The sequence below is a fragment of the Homalodisca vitripennis genome, chromosome 7 (genome assembly GCF_021130785.1).
Source record: "Homalodisca vitripennis isolate AUS2020 chromosome 7, UT_GWSS_2.1, whole genome shotgun sequence".
Lineage (NCBI taxonomy): Eukaryota > Metazoa > Arthropoda > Insecta > Hemiptera > Cicadellidae > Homalodisca > Homalodisca vitripennis.
Genome location: NC_060213.1, coordinates 21,288,952 through 21,304,534, shown reverse-complemented (window position 1 = coordinate 21,304,534; position 15,583 = coordinate 21,288,952). Strand labels below are relative to the sequence as shown.

General features: G+C 36.6%; 1 protein-coding gene across 1 annotated transcript in view; it reads right to left on the bottom strand.

Annotated features, from left to right (window-relative positions):
- Positions 1–8,981: 8,981 nt before the first annotated feature.
- The window catches only part of LOC124366634 (gonadotropin-releasing hormone II receptor), an 83,600-nt gene continuing 76,998 nt past the window's right edge, over positions 8,982–15,583 (bottom strand). The window contains 1 exon segment of the mRNA XM_046823232.1: positions 8,982–10,623. Within this exon segment, the coding sequence (XP_046679188.1) occupies positions 10,461–10,623 (163 nt within the window). The 3' untranslated portion in view covers positions 8,982–10,460.

Below are 15,583 nucleotides of genomic sequence, written 5' to 3'. Positions count from 1 at the left end.
ATATAATTTTCCCAAATAGACTACAGACTAGATTTGCCAAAATCAGTATTATTCTTGCTTTAATAAAATAGTCAATATTGAACTATAATGTATTATTTATAGTGACAACAAGCCTAACTATACGTGTGCGGCCCTACAGTTACATGTATTCAATTGTACTGCGTGTAGCAGGTATTGATTAACATAGTTACAACTGGTGCCCAGAGATAGCATTGCCGGTCCTACCAGGTTTATATCATATTATATGTAAATTTTATATATATATATATATATATATATATATATATATATATATATATATATTTATATATCAAACATATAAAAATCACTTGTAAGAATTATTCGTTGAATCTGATCAGTTCTACATTTATATTCAGTATAATATTGTTATTATAGACAAAATACTTCAGTATTGTTAAACGAACCTGTTGAAACTTATTTACACTTGAAAGTATTCACAACGAAAAGTTATACTATCGATATATTGGATCCACTAACAACATTAATGATAAGTCAACAATTTACGGTAGTTCTTTGAGATAGAAATGAATGGAATATTTGTTCTAGGGCTATACGGCGCTCTGTTGTTATTCGTTAGTGAGTGTTCACTAATTGCAGTTTATTAAACTATGTGAATATTTTATTAAAGTATTCGAATACTGGAATAATACAGATTTATTCAATCAACATTTTCTATTCCAATGACACATTCCTGAGCGGTAGTAAGAATTCACTGATCGTGCTAACGAAAACGAAATAGCACGCTTTTCATCTCGCTAGTTATTTAGCTTATGTAATAAAAATAAGTTTAGTTGTTTTTAATTTCTTGTTTTACTGGAAGATACCTGTCCCATTACCCTTATGGTCGAGCTGCACTGAAACGATTAAGTGAAATAATCGACCTCTTTAACACATTGTATATTTCACGTTGTCGGCTAATTGTCTGAGTATTGGACAATGTATACAATGTTACACTCGTGGGGTTGGAAAAATGTAATTCTGTCTGTCCGTACGGTATTTCGAGAACAAAGCAACCTATAGACTTTTGTATGAAGCTTCATAATTTCATTTCTATAAATGCAACATAATGTTATTTGGCTGAGCGTTCACGAAAACGTGAACGCAGTGAGAAAATCGCATAATAAATGTATTTGTAAACAAATTGAGTACAGTTATATGGTATTTTAACATGTGACATATTAAAGTATGTAGCATTTTTCCTATCAGAATGACACGAGCTACGGATTTTAAATTTTAAATACATCCTCAGTGAAGCCTGTTACGTGATACATGGTGTGGTGTAGCCTACTCAAGCCTTGTATTTATAACTTATTCGTATACAGTCGTATGAGGCATTCACAATTATCAGACATATAAACTATATATTAACGTTATCAGTTTAATTTGTACCATAAATTAGAAATTTATTTGTAACAAAAACCAACATTCATTGATTACGCCAGAACTTCCTCGCAGGCCTCGCAGGGAACACGTGGCAAAGAAACTTTGTTAGAATATTACTAGTCTGTAATTAAACAGCTGTAGATCTGTTGAAACCTAATCAAACAATGAAATGTTTCAGCTATCTACCAACGAAGCTTTGTCCTAAACACTGCTTAATTAAACTTTGTCGTAAAAGTAAGGCGTTAAACTGTAATTAATTTTTTACCGTGGTAAGTACTGCATTCTCTTGAACACTTCATTATACTTTGAAAGATATTTCCTACCGTAGTGCTATCTATTCAGTAACAGTTAAAACACAACAATCTCTTGGAATTTTAAGGGACTTCGGACTTTGTACGAATACGAGATTTAGTAACAAAATATGTTTATTTCGTAGTCGTGATATTCAAACCTGATTTTAAAATGGTCAAAGTATATTGTGGGTTTATTACATTCTTAGTTTATCAACTTCGTGAACAGTTTTAGATAGCAAACTAAAAGGAGTATGCTTTTTTCATTTTAAATTAATGATAACCACTTCGTTTAAAAATCTTGCTGTACTGAAACATTGTAAATCAATGCCAAATTGGATTACTTAACTATCGCCTACCATATCACTGCAGAGGGCGCACTGTAACGTTTCATCTGGCACAACTACGTCTATTGTAGGGTTGGTTTCAGCATCATCGAAAAGCTCCTGACTCTCTTATCGCTGAATTGCAGGTACTGGTCCGTAGGAATCTCTTTCACAATCCCAAACTGTAATCTTTTATTACGATTGTTTTTATTAACATGACATGCTAAGCTTTTTAATCTTTGATAAAGCTGTAAAAATAATTTGCATAGTAAAATGCCAATTCCTGTTTTTGCTAAATTAAAATATAAAATTACTTGTAACTGTTACTATTTTTTCGGGATCATTGATTGTCTGACCAAATTAAAAAAAAAAAAATCCGTGTTAATTTTTATATTATTAATTAAATTTTGATTGAGTTTTGAACAAAAAGTATAGTTTATGTTAAAAGCCTAGTTTTGTGCTACAGTAAGGGTGCAGGTTACGTGGTAGCTGTGACCTGTGAATATTGAACCGTAGCTAACCAAGGCACAATCCTGGACTGTGTGGAATATCCGATAATGCGCTGATCAACACTATACAGACATCTGGATTCCTTAATGACTTTTTCGAATTTTTATATTTTATTCTAAAGGTGAGGACAAAATAAAAACATTGCAACAAAGAGTAAATTTTAAACAATGTACAAAACTCAGTAACCACTCTTAAATCACTAAGCTTCTGTATTGAATGATGTAGCATTGAAGAGTGTAAGTGGGTTTTAATTGAAACAAGCGGTGGTGGAAGAAGATGGATTGAGGCAATTTATCACCAAACTCGATACAAGTAGTGATAAGTGATTACACTAACATTGAAATTCTTGTTTTCTGTTCTTACAGTATTTGTTCAACTAGCCATCTCATTTTGAGATTTCCAAATAAGTTTCTTTGTTTCATAATATACGTATCATTTCAGTAGTTTTGTGTATTCAAGTTATTATAACAAACAAGGGTACCAGCACTAAGCCAGTTTAAAAATCATATATTAGATGTTTAAATTTTAGTGGTTGTATCCATACTCGTATTTGCCTAACACATTAATTTTTCTAAAACCAATTCGCACTGAATAAAAAATGTTTTTCGTAGAAGAGGTAGAGGAATATCCTGTCAGAAAGACAATTATTGTGTAATACTATGTAGGCTACGGGGTTCGAAATTGAAAGTATCGAAAGAGTTAATAAATTAAACGAACTTGTTAATATCGCAAATTAACCATTTCATACTTGAAAGAAACCGCCAGAAACATAACAAAAGTTAAATAAGCGTCTGCCAAGGTGATGAAAATTGGCTGAAATAATTTGGCTGAAAATGATGAAACAGGCACCCCTTAACAATAAGAGTCTATTGCATGTACGTGTCTGACGCTTGGTTGTAGGTGTACGCTTACTCGTATAAAGATAAAGATAGAGAATAAATAAGGTTTTTTAATCCCTGTCAATTCAATGCAAGTCTTGAGGGTTTAACGATTTCATAAAATTCAGGTGCACCTGACGAGACAATGAGAACATCCCTTCTTCTAGTTTGCACTTAATTTTATAGTCTAGGTGTCTCTGATGTCAAAACAATGCATTGGGTTTGTTTTGATTTTCTTATTTTGTATCAATTCAGACGGAAGTAGACTCCAGATTCCAGCAGTCAAGTGTGTAACTTGTCATAGTCCAGACGCTGGACAAGCGAAAGGTAAAATGGACCTAAACTCAACATTAGTATTGAATCAACCCTTCTCGTATCTACTTTCCTGTCGATTTCACTTTAACCTCCAAAAAACCTTGCGGAGGTCACAATAATTTTCTTACTCCTTCTAAAAAGAAGATACATTGCTCTCTTTGCTCTTACTCTGCTCGTCGCCCAAGGCCAGAGGTCTGTGCGAGATCTTATCGAACAGAACAATCGGTGGATTGGCTCTCACACTATAATAATAACAGAACACATTATGGTTGATGTTTTTCATTTAATTTAGACGAAAGTACAGTTAAAAAAAGTTTACCACTCTTGTCTTCTTACTTTAAGTAAAAGAAACACTCGAGACCTTACCTTTGTTAGTAGATAATATCGTCTGGTTTATTGGCTGAGCTTTAGCGAAACCTACCACTCGTTTGTCTATAAAAATTCATTTCTGTCTGGGGAAAAACGAACTGATGTATAAACCTGAACATTTGATTGAAGCTTGATTTCAATGTGAGGAACAGAGAGCTGAATGATGGAGCGTGTCACTCAATGAGATTTCGCTGAACTTAACTTTACCTTGGTCTTATGGATAACCATGGTAACAACGAGAAAATACCACAATAAATATATTTTTAAAACTACCTCTATACACCCATAAGAGATTTTAACATATGACATTAGTATATGTAACTTAACTATCCCAACGCATACATCTATATATAGTGAGTTAGTGAGTATGCTTTAATATTTAAACTCATGAAGCCCAATTTAATGAAAAAATCTAATGTAATGTGGAGATACGTCTAGAAAGATTTCATATGTAGATTCAAATTTAACATGAAAGTTAATTTCCATATTAAGTCGTTCGATGCGTCATTCTTGTGTCAATTGCCTTTTTGTATGATTGTCGGTCATCCTAGCCGTCAATAATGAAATTAGCTATAGTCTGAAAATGTTGCATACAACATTTAGCGAAGCTTGTTACGAAACACAAGGTGTGGCGTACTCCTGCCTTGCTTGCTAAGCTTGCTCAATAACCAAAGAACTTATAGGTTATTGGTAATGGTGTCATTTATTTTATAGTGTACACCGATGATTCTTAAATACGAGAATCTCGGCCTTGGTTACAATATTCAGTAGCTAAAACCAAACCTTCGATGCCAAAATTCATGCACTCTACCCATTCAGTTACCCGAACACACTCTCAAGGTAACATAACCTACTCATGAAGACGTCAGGTTATACAGAAAACAAGACTCGATATCGAATAACTCTAAGTGTAAGTACTCCTAAAACTGACCCCGAGTCCTAATCTATCTCTTACATTTAACACCTCTTATTAACCTTCGTAGAATAACCTGATAAAACTCAACAGAAAGTCAGGCCCGGTGTTAAAAAGGAAGATAGTGTCGACGTTATTCTCTCAGCTGTAAGAGAAATAATAGAATCGCCAATAAAGTGTTCCGAACTGAGATGACATTGCCAATCTCGTGATGTTATTAGTCATAACAGTATCCAGTGACTTCTGTATTATCATCTTATTGAGTGCGCCTCACGCCCAGTCTGTAAACTCAGACAATGAAATCACAGCTGTTCGTCTTTATTGGTTTTTATATTACATTGGTATCAGATGTACGTTATAGTTCTAAATGGAAAGTGTATGGGATAAATGGGAAAAAGTTAGAAATTAAAATAATGTAAGAGCTGACTGTCGTAAAGTAAATTGCATTTTTAACCCAAAATTACAATTTTAAGTCTCAAACAGTCTTAATTTTATGCTTAGAATTAGTTCAGCTGTATTATTTTAAATATATAACTAAAGCATTATTTTAATTTTAACGCACAAAAAAATATTTATTGGTTTGTTTTAAAGCGAAAATGTTCTAATATTTAAGCAAAGGAGATACAAATTAACATTATTTTAGTATTACAAATAAAAATATTGAAAATCGTGAAAAAGGTGCATTTAGATGCATATTAATTAGACAATTGAAACGAGGCACGCTTTCATAACTCTACGATTAAATAATGTTGGGCATAAAAGTGTTAGTTGGCATCAATCCTAGTGGTTATTAATTTTATTTATTACTAAATAATCACAACGACATGAACATGAACTTGTATAGTGACTATTTGCATTCAGGGTAACATATCTTGCATTAAAATTCCGTGAAAGGTTACCAGAAAATTCAAGAAAACATTGTATATTGATTTGTATTTGTATAGTGCACTCCATTAAATCTGGTCTAGTTCATATAAATCTTAATTAGATAGTTAATCAATATCATAGTCTTGTACGCGTATGACAATGTTTCTTAATGTACTCAATCTTGCTTTACCTGAATTAAACCTTTGGTTTTGAAATAAGGCAGTTAGGTTTAGTGGAAGACATTTTTGTACAAGGAGTGCTGTTTTCAAAAGTAGAATATCAATTTTTCCCCTTAAAATTAATTGTACAGTTTTATTATCTTTCTAAGATTCTTATACATAAAGTAGTGGGAAGAGTTTATTCGATGTGAATGTTGCGTTTAGCTCCAGTTCACCTTCCTCTTAATTCAGCGTCTATAATCTGAAAAGTCGGTGACGAAGAGCTCAAAACGAATACTTTACATCGTTTCGATACCAGAGACACGTAGACTACAGAAAATGTAATCTAGACGAAGAGGTGTTAACATTTCTCATCATATTCCCAGTTGTTTGATTCAAGAAGTGAAGTCTGTGACAGCGTCAGATTGCAGACGCTGCACTAAGCGAAAGGTGAAACGGAGCTTAACGCAACATTCGTATTCCTCTTATATTATTTAATGTGGTTTGGAGTCAACCGCATTCAATGTCAAATAATTCAAGTTTTAACGTAGTAGTAACAGTAAAACTAATGAATAGATATTCATAAACACACATGAACATAATCCTGTTTCAGTCATAATACTTCCATCGCAAAAATCGACCTCTAAAAAATCATAATGTAAATTGATTTTCATTATTAACCATGCATTCGTTTGCTTACAACAACGCTAATAAATCATGTTGTAAATAGTTGCCAATCTTTTGTGGAGAGAATACATGCAAATATTAACGTAAATATTCGACAACTAAGTCATCCATACCAAATCAAACTCACACTCGGATACACATTTTGGCATTCATTATGAATTGCTGTTAATTAACTCAATTCCCACCTCGATTCGAGAGCCGGTTTTCTGAACATGGCATATTCAAGCCATACAACACAAAATCGTATATATTTTTATTTTACTTATTGGGGAAAACGGTTGAACAAGTGAACATCTCGCCTGTGAAAGCAAGCATTCCGGAGCTAACGTCCTGTGTCTCCCAGCCCCGTAGTTATATCTTGTGTCTAGTGAACATCTCGCCTGTGAAGGCAAGCATTCCTGAGCTAACGTCCTGTGTCACCCAGCCCCGTAGTTATATCTTGTGTCTAGTGAACATCTCGCCTGTGAAAGCAAGCATTCCTGAGCTAACGTCCTGTGTCTCCCAGCCCCGTAGTTATATCTTGTGTCTAGTGAACATCTCGCCTGTGAAAGCAAGCATTCCTGAACTAACGTCCTGTGTCTCCCAGCCCCGTAGTTATATCTTGTGTCTAGTGAACATCTCGCCTGTGAAGGCAAGCATTCCTGAGCTAACGTCCTGTGTCTCCCAGCTCCGTAGTTATATCTTGTGTCTAGTGAACATCTCGCCTGTGAAGGCAAGCATTCCGGAGCTAACGTCCTGTGTTTCCCAGCCCCGTAGTTGTATCTTGTGTCTAGTGAACATCTCGCCTGTGAAGGCAAGCATTCCGGAGCTAACGTCCTGTGTCTCCCAGCTCGGTAGTTATATCTTGTGTCTAGTGAACATCTCGCCTGTGAAGGCAAGCATTCCTGAGCTAACGTCCTGTGTCTCCCAGCTCCGTAGTTATATCTTGTGTCTAGTGAACATCTCGCCTGTGAAAGCAAGCATTCCTGAGCTAACGTCCTGTGTCTCCCAGCTCCGTAGTTATATCTTGTGTCTAGTGAACATCTCGCCTGTGAAAGCAAACATTCCTGAACTAACGTCCTGTGTCTCCCAGCTCCGTAGTTATATCTTGTGTCTAGTGAACATCTCGCCTGTGAAGGCAAGCATTCCTGAGCTAACGTCCTGTGTCTCACAGCCCGGTAGTTATATCTTGTGTCTAGTGAACATCTCGCCTGTGAAAGCAAGCATTCCTGAGCTAACGTCCTGTGTCTCCCAGCCCCGTAGTTATATCTTGTGTCTAGTGAACATCTCGCCTGTGAAAGCAAGCATTCCTGAGCTAACGTCCTGTGTCTCACAGCCCGGTAGTTATATCTTGTGTCTAGTGAACATCTCGCCTGTGAAGGCAAGCATTCCTGAGCTAACGTCCTGTGTCTCCCAGCCCCGTAGTTATATCTTGTGTCTAGTGAACATCTCGCCTGTGAAGGCAAGCATTCCTGAGCTAACGTCCTGTGTCTCCCAGCCCGTAGTTATATCTTGTGTCTAGTGAACATCTCGCCTGTGAAAGCAAACATTCCTGAACTAACGTCCTGTGTCTCCCAGCTCCGTAGTTATATCTTGTGTCTAGTGAACATCTCGCCTGTGAAGGCAAGCATTCCTGAGCTAACGTCCTGTGTCTCCCAGCCCCGTAGTTATATCTTGTGTCTAGTGAACATCTCGCCTGTGAAGGCAAGCATTCCTGAGCTAACGTCCTGTGTCTCCCAGCCCCGTAGTTATATCTTGTGTCTAGTGAACATCTCGCCTGTGAAGGCAAGCATTCCTGAGCTAACTTCCTGTGTCTCCCACCCAGGTAGTTATATCTTGTGTCTAGAGAACATCTCGCCTGTGAAGGCAAGCATTCCGGAGCTAACTTCCTGTGTCTACCACCCCGGTAGTTATATCTTGTGTCTAGAGAACATCTCGCCTGTGAAGGCAAGCATTCCGGAGCTAACTTCCTGTGTCTACCACCCCGGTAGTTATAGTCAGTTATCTGCAGAATCCGAGTTAGGAAAGAGTTTCAAATATTTTCTCAAAATGGCAAAATCGACACAGGTCAATATATAGTGATGAGTGTGAGCTTGCCTTTGAATAAAAATAATTCAGCGTTGTTGAATATAGAAGTATGTACTAGAGCAATTGGATTAGTACCATTTTTATGACTACCGCTGAGCGGGCTTGACTCGTTCATCAAGATAACGCTACAATCTTATAAAGTGTAACCATTTTATTTATACGATAAGGTATAAAGGAGGTTAATAAATGAGACTTCCTCAAGAAAATTCAAAGTTTTGCAAATGAAAACATCGAGCGTTTTACTCAAAATGAAATACAAATATGAAATTATACATTAATACATAGATAAGTATGTACATATTCATAAACTGAAACATATAACACGCAATGTATCTTTGGTGGTCATGGATTTGTTCAAGGAAATGAACTTAACTACAAATACGAGTACTTATGTTACCACTGTCATAAGTCTGTTGGGCGAATATTTGCATAATAGCTCATATTTTTGTATTAAAGCACAGTGTTCCAACAATCGCCGTCGATGTAACATCCAGTTATGACATTTAGCACAGCCACAAGAAAATTTTCACATCAGTACTTTCCAAAGATTTTGCATTGTGTCACCTACAGTAGCAAAATATGAGGTCACAAATGGAATTGGTAGTAAAACAATAATTTATTTTTCATAATAAGTCACTGCATAAATAAACTGTGAAATTACTTTTCAACAGATGAAACCTGGAAAATTATACGATGACTAATCACTTAAAAAAAATACAAATAGTGCGTTTTTGTCCATATTTCTTCATAATGTTTTTTTCCGTTTATATGTAAAGTTGGGTAAATATACATTTTATTTCACAACGTAAACACACGAAAACATACATTATGACAATAATTCTTTCCTTTCGAAGCTATGAAGACCGTCACAGTCTTTGGGAAACACGTTTATTTTACACTGAAATAGTCACTACTTTTTGTCGAGAGCAACTATGCTAGAAGTGGTTTGTAAGTACTGGTTCCTTTTTTTGTCTAACAAGTTTTTTGTTTTTATTACTGTTCCTACAACTTCACAAAACTTCGTATCCTTTTGATAGGCTTTAACTTCACTAACATCTGCTTTCGTCTGTTTCGAAAATTGCACATATTTCATAAGCAGTATTGTCAACAATATTTGGGATTTACAATTATTATTACAATTTTTTTGTGTGGTAGACCTGTAATAAATTTAAGTTGCTTGTGCTATATTTCGCTTTTTTGCAGAAAAATATATGCTTCACTTCAACCACCACAGGATCGTCTAAAATTGATATCCCTTTGACAAGCGCTGGTCAGCCTTTACAGCGCCAGTACGCTAAAATCATAAGTTGACATTTTGCCATGGACATTACTCGCTGTGCTGACTGTTCTTCGCCACAAATGTGTATCACTCAGCTATTCATCTCTACAGCGCCGACTGATGCTCCCCGATACAACATGAAATCGTCGCACATCGTCAGTCGCTCAGTTTCACATCTCAGCAGCGCCGACTGATGCTTCCCGCTACAGCATGGCATCGTCACACAGCGTCAGTCGCTCAGTTTCACATCTCAGCAGCGCCGACTGATGCTTCCCGCTACAGCATGGCATCGTCACACAGCGTCAGTCGCTCAGTTTCACATCTCAGCAACGCCGACTGATGCTCCCCGCTACAGCATGGTGTCGGCGCACGCTGCTAGTCGTGTGGTTCGCCAGCGCTATACAGCCGAGGTGCTACAGTTCGCCGCTGTACAGCACTCGGACCTCTGGTCGCACGTCTTTTCCGTTCCGAGGAGAATGCAGCTCGTGTCTTCTTTCAGTGTTCCTCCTCGACTTAAACGAGTAACCATTGAGTTGGCTGTCTGCTGTGTGGATCCATCTCTGAAACAAAGGAACTCCTATTGGCTACTGGCAGTAACAGTTTACAGGTCCGAGGAGAGTTCAGCTCGTGTCTTCTTTCAGTGTTCCTCCTCGGCTTAAACGAGTAACCATTGAGTTGGCTGTCTGCTGTGTGGATCCATCTCTGAAACAAAGGAACTCCTATTGGCTATTGGCAGTAACGGTTTACAGGTCCGAGAAGAATGCAGCTCGTGTCGTATCTCAGTGTCTCTCCTCGACTTAAACGATTAACTATCAGTTCGGGTGTCTGATGTGTGGATCCATCTCTGAAACAAAGGAACTTCTATTGGCTACTGGCAGTAACGGTTGGGAGTTGAGCTGTCCAAGGAAGCGGTCTTACAACTCTAGTTCAGAACAATCTCATTGATAACCAAGGAAGTTTTTCCTGTAGTCTACGTGTGAATATAATTGTGATAAAGGGGATTTTTGTTTCCATTGCTGGTTTTCTAAGTGAAGGGGGTTTTAAATGAGTGGAAGAAGAAGATATACCCAATACTTTTGTGCGGAGAATGTAACTAAATTTATTTATTTAAAAGAAGTCAGTAGTTGTTTGAAAAACAATTGGAGTGAAGGTATATTCAGTAAATACTCTTGAGTTAATTATATGAAAAAAATCCCGTTGAATTCCTGACAAGCAGGTTCTGTACCATTAATAATGGAAACTTTTGGTTGTAGAATTCGCTCTTCAAAGTTCTTAGAACTTGGAAAAGAAAATCTGGTTTATATTTGAACTCTCACTGTAATAATGGTAGCATAAATCAAATCAAATCAAATCAGTTTTTTATTGCCGGAACATTATAAAACGCATGGCAAATGTCATATTTTTACTTTTTACTGGCTAAAATTTTTGTCAAACACACCACAAGAAATCTCATTCAAACATACAATTTTGCAAACGTACCTACATCCATTCATTCACCAATTATTCCCACTTCCAGCGACGAATTTTGTCAGTCTTTTTAATTGGTGGTCTCCCAATCATAAGCAAAAAAACTCGTCAACATTATAAAATGTTTTTGACACTAAAAAGCGTTTCAAACGAGTTTTTAACACTTTGAGTGTTGAAGTGTTTTTAATTGAATCTGGTAACTTATTGACGAATTGAACACCTGCCTGTGAAGGAGGCAAGCGTTCATAAACCACCGTTCTGTGCCTACCAGTTCGGTAGTTATCTCTGCCTCTAGTCTCATACATATGTATGTCTCGGCCATTCGTCATGGCACATTTAGACATACAAAACAGAGTTGTTTCCAAGATGTAGAGACTGGGCAGCGTCAACAGTTGCAAATTTTTGAAGGCTTCCTTGCACGTCTCTCTAAATTTCAACTTAGCGATAATGCGGATTGCTTGTTTTTGCAGCTTGAACACTCTCAGGAATTGATTGTTTGCACAAGCTCCCCACAACACCAGCCCGTAAGTGAGGTGGGGTTAAATCAAACCATAATACGCCATCATCAGAACTTGAGTCGGGCAGTATTTGGCTAGAGACCTCAAAACATAAATGCCTGAGGCCAATTTGGAGCAAACGTGGTCGATGTGATCGTTCCAAGTCAACCCTCGATCTAGGTATATTCCCAGGAATTTCGAACAATATACTTCTTCCAGCATAGTGTCAGCCAACATAACAGCTGGCTCATCATGACTATCTACTGGTCGTAAAGCAAAATTTATAAAATTGGATTTTGCAGAATTTGTTTTAAGATTGAGGCTGTTAAAATTTTGGACACAGTTGTTAATTTCAACAAAAACTATGCTGTTCCAAAGTCAATTTTGATTTGCTAGTGAAACAGAGAGTCGTGTCATCAGCATACTGCACTAGTCTTCCGTGCAGAAGTGATGAACCTACATCATTGACATAGATCAGGAAGAGAATTGGACTGAGAATTGAGGCCCTGTGGGACACCATAACTCAGGTGAATTGGTTCAGATAATTTATTTGAGATCTGGACAATTTGAGTTCTATGGCTTAGAAATGATCTGAGCCACTGGAGAGGCACGCCTCGGACACACAACACACGTCAACACAGTCGAATGCTTTCGATAAGTCCAGGAACACACTCAATGTGTGATCCCGACGTTCTAGTCCCTCTACAACCATGTCGAAAAGATTTACAACTGCGTCTATTGTCGACTTGCCCTTCCTGAAGCCAAACTGGTCTTCCGATAGCTGGTTGTGTTTATTCAAAAATTGAAGCATTCGTGTCAAGAAAAGCTTTTCGAATATTTTGCTCATAAACTGGCAAAATTGAGACAGGCCGGTAATTTTGTGGGGATTGGGGATCGTTGAAAATAGGGGTTACTTTAGCGGTTTTGAGGAGTGAGGGAAAAAACTCCTTGTTCAAAAGAGAAATTTACTAATTGGGTTTAATGGTCTCACAATATGCTTTGAACATTTTTTTATGAGCCACGTTGACATTGAATTTAAATCATTTGTTTTTTTGGCTGGGAGCTGCTGAATTATTTTTTCAAGCTCTTCCTCAACGACAGGTGCCAGTGCCAGGGAGGCTACTGGACACTGCCTACGTCTTGTGATTCCTTGTGGGGGTGATGGGCAAGGGCCTTGCTCACAAGCCACAGATCCGAAGAATCTGTTAAAACCTATTTGCAACCTCCACCGCGTCCTCCACAAGTCTATCACCACTTTTTAATTTGATTTGTTTGTTACTTGATTTGTTTTTATTGTTGATGATGTCCCATGCAGTTTTAGAAATATTTTTGGAAGATATAATTGATTTGGAAACATCATATGCCTTTGCAGCTTGGATAACTTTTCTATAAATTCGTTTGTAATTTCGAAAAAACCGCTTGAATTCTTCATTTTGGGACGTTTTTTTGGATTTCTGAGAAAATCTTTAGTTTTTCTCTAGAAACCAAAATTCCTTTAGTTATGCATTTGTTGTTTACCCTTTTGGGACAAACTTTTATGGTTTTGAGTGTGGACAGTAAATGTCAAGATGAAAGTTGAGTGTATCACTAAACCTTTTAAAATGCTCATCTACTGAATGAATTGAATCTTGGTGTTTCCAATTTTCTTTAGAAAGGGAAGTGTTGAGAAGAGCGATGTTTCCTGGCCTTAAGTCTCTTATTGTTTTCGTGATTTTTAGCTCCCTCTCGATTTTTACTCCACTAATTATGGCCTCTTGGCCATAGTGGTCCGAGATAGCTGTATTTACCACGGACACTGCGACACTTGATCGATTGGAGATGATGTTGTCAATTGTCGACTGTGTTGAATGTGTCACACGCGTTGGCGTTTTGACTAACAATTCTAGGTCAAATGACCTTAACAAGTCGACAAATCGTTTGGTGGAAGGATGATTAGTGTCCATTGCATTAATGTTGAAGTCACTCATTAGGACATAATCCTGTTGATGGCTAGTCAAATCCATCAGTAGGGCTTCAAAATATGTAAAAAAAAATTTTCCTCATTGCCTTTGGGAGACCTATAGATTCCGATGACGGTTAATTTTGATCTGTTTGAATTGAATTTTATCCCAACTGCTTCAAAATATTTTTCGCTAGTTTTTATGGGTGAAAATGGAGAAAAAGTATAATTTTTTCTAACAAAAATGGCGACTCCTCCTCCTTTGGAAAGTTGTCGGCAATATGAATTAGCATACATATTAACAGAAATATTGTTAAATTCAATTTATATTCTGACAAAAAAACCTTTTTAAAATCCTGTCGTTGTCTGTCATAATGTATGCCTGTCCGTCAGCCCTTGCGATAACTCTTGATAGAGAGGTCCTAGAGACTTGATTGATTTTGAGGTCAATTATTGGAGGAAAATGTAATTCTAACATTTTTACATTTGTCAACTGTGTCAATAAACGAGTATTGAATATAACTGTAGACACGACTGTAACTGACGAGAATTGCCATTTACAAAACTGTCCATAATCGTTATTAATAAATTGTGTGTGAAACCCGCGATGGAACAAATGTGCCTCAAAGTGTTTGTCAACATTAGACTACAGTGAGGAGAGGTTGAGGGAACACAAGATGAGGGCGTTGAGGAATGGGAACATTACAGCACTTAAGGATATTGTCAAGGAGATTTATGTCCCCGGTCGAAATTGTTTTAGATCTCTATTACCTCTCAGCGGTGGGTTTAAAAACAATTTAGCTGAATTTATAAATTCAACCTTGTATACACGAAGAAGTTTGTTCAGAATATACATAGATCAGATATTTTTTTAAAATTTTGCTGTGAATATTATCCACACATTGCAATTACAAATGTTTTTAGTTTTATGAGTGAAAATGAATTGCTAACCTCGGAAACGGATGGTCCCAATTCGGGTGATAAGTAAAGAATTCTTTGAATACCAAGGAAGGTTTTAATGAAAGGAAAAACGTAAATGTTTCCCGGAATATTTTGCAATTCGAAAAATAAACGAAATATAATCCAAATGTAACTGACACTAAACGACTGTTGATTCTTTCACGTTCGCTACAGAGGTAAAACATTTGTTTACATAAGTTTTAAAAAATATTAGTGATTGATTAGTATGCAAAAATTGGAAAGTCAAATTTATTGTTATTATTTCATATAGATTGCACCTGTAATGATTTTATACGGTCTAATGCATTGGAATTATTATTGAAACGTTGTAATAAAACCCACATCGATGAACAAATCTGTGAAATCAGCACATACGGTGCTCGAAACTAGTTACAAATAAAATCAAAATCAAACCTAAGACATAAACTCAACTAAAGTACTAAACAATAAAAATTTTATAAAATATAAATTTCCCCCATAATAAGGAATTGAATTTTCTAAAAGCCCTTGTATGTGAACTAGGCCTTTAGCTGGAAATAGTGTCATAGAATATTTCAAAAAGGTTTGATATGTCCTCTTAAAGTAAATCTTGAACACTGAATACACCATACTGAGAGGACTATACACTATACTGAGAGGACTACACATCATACTGAG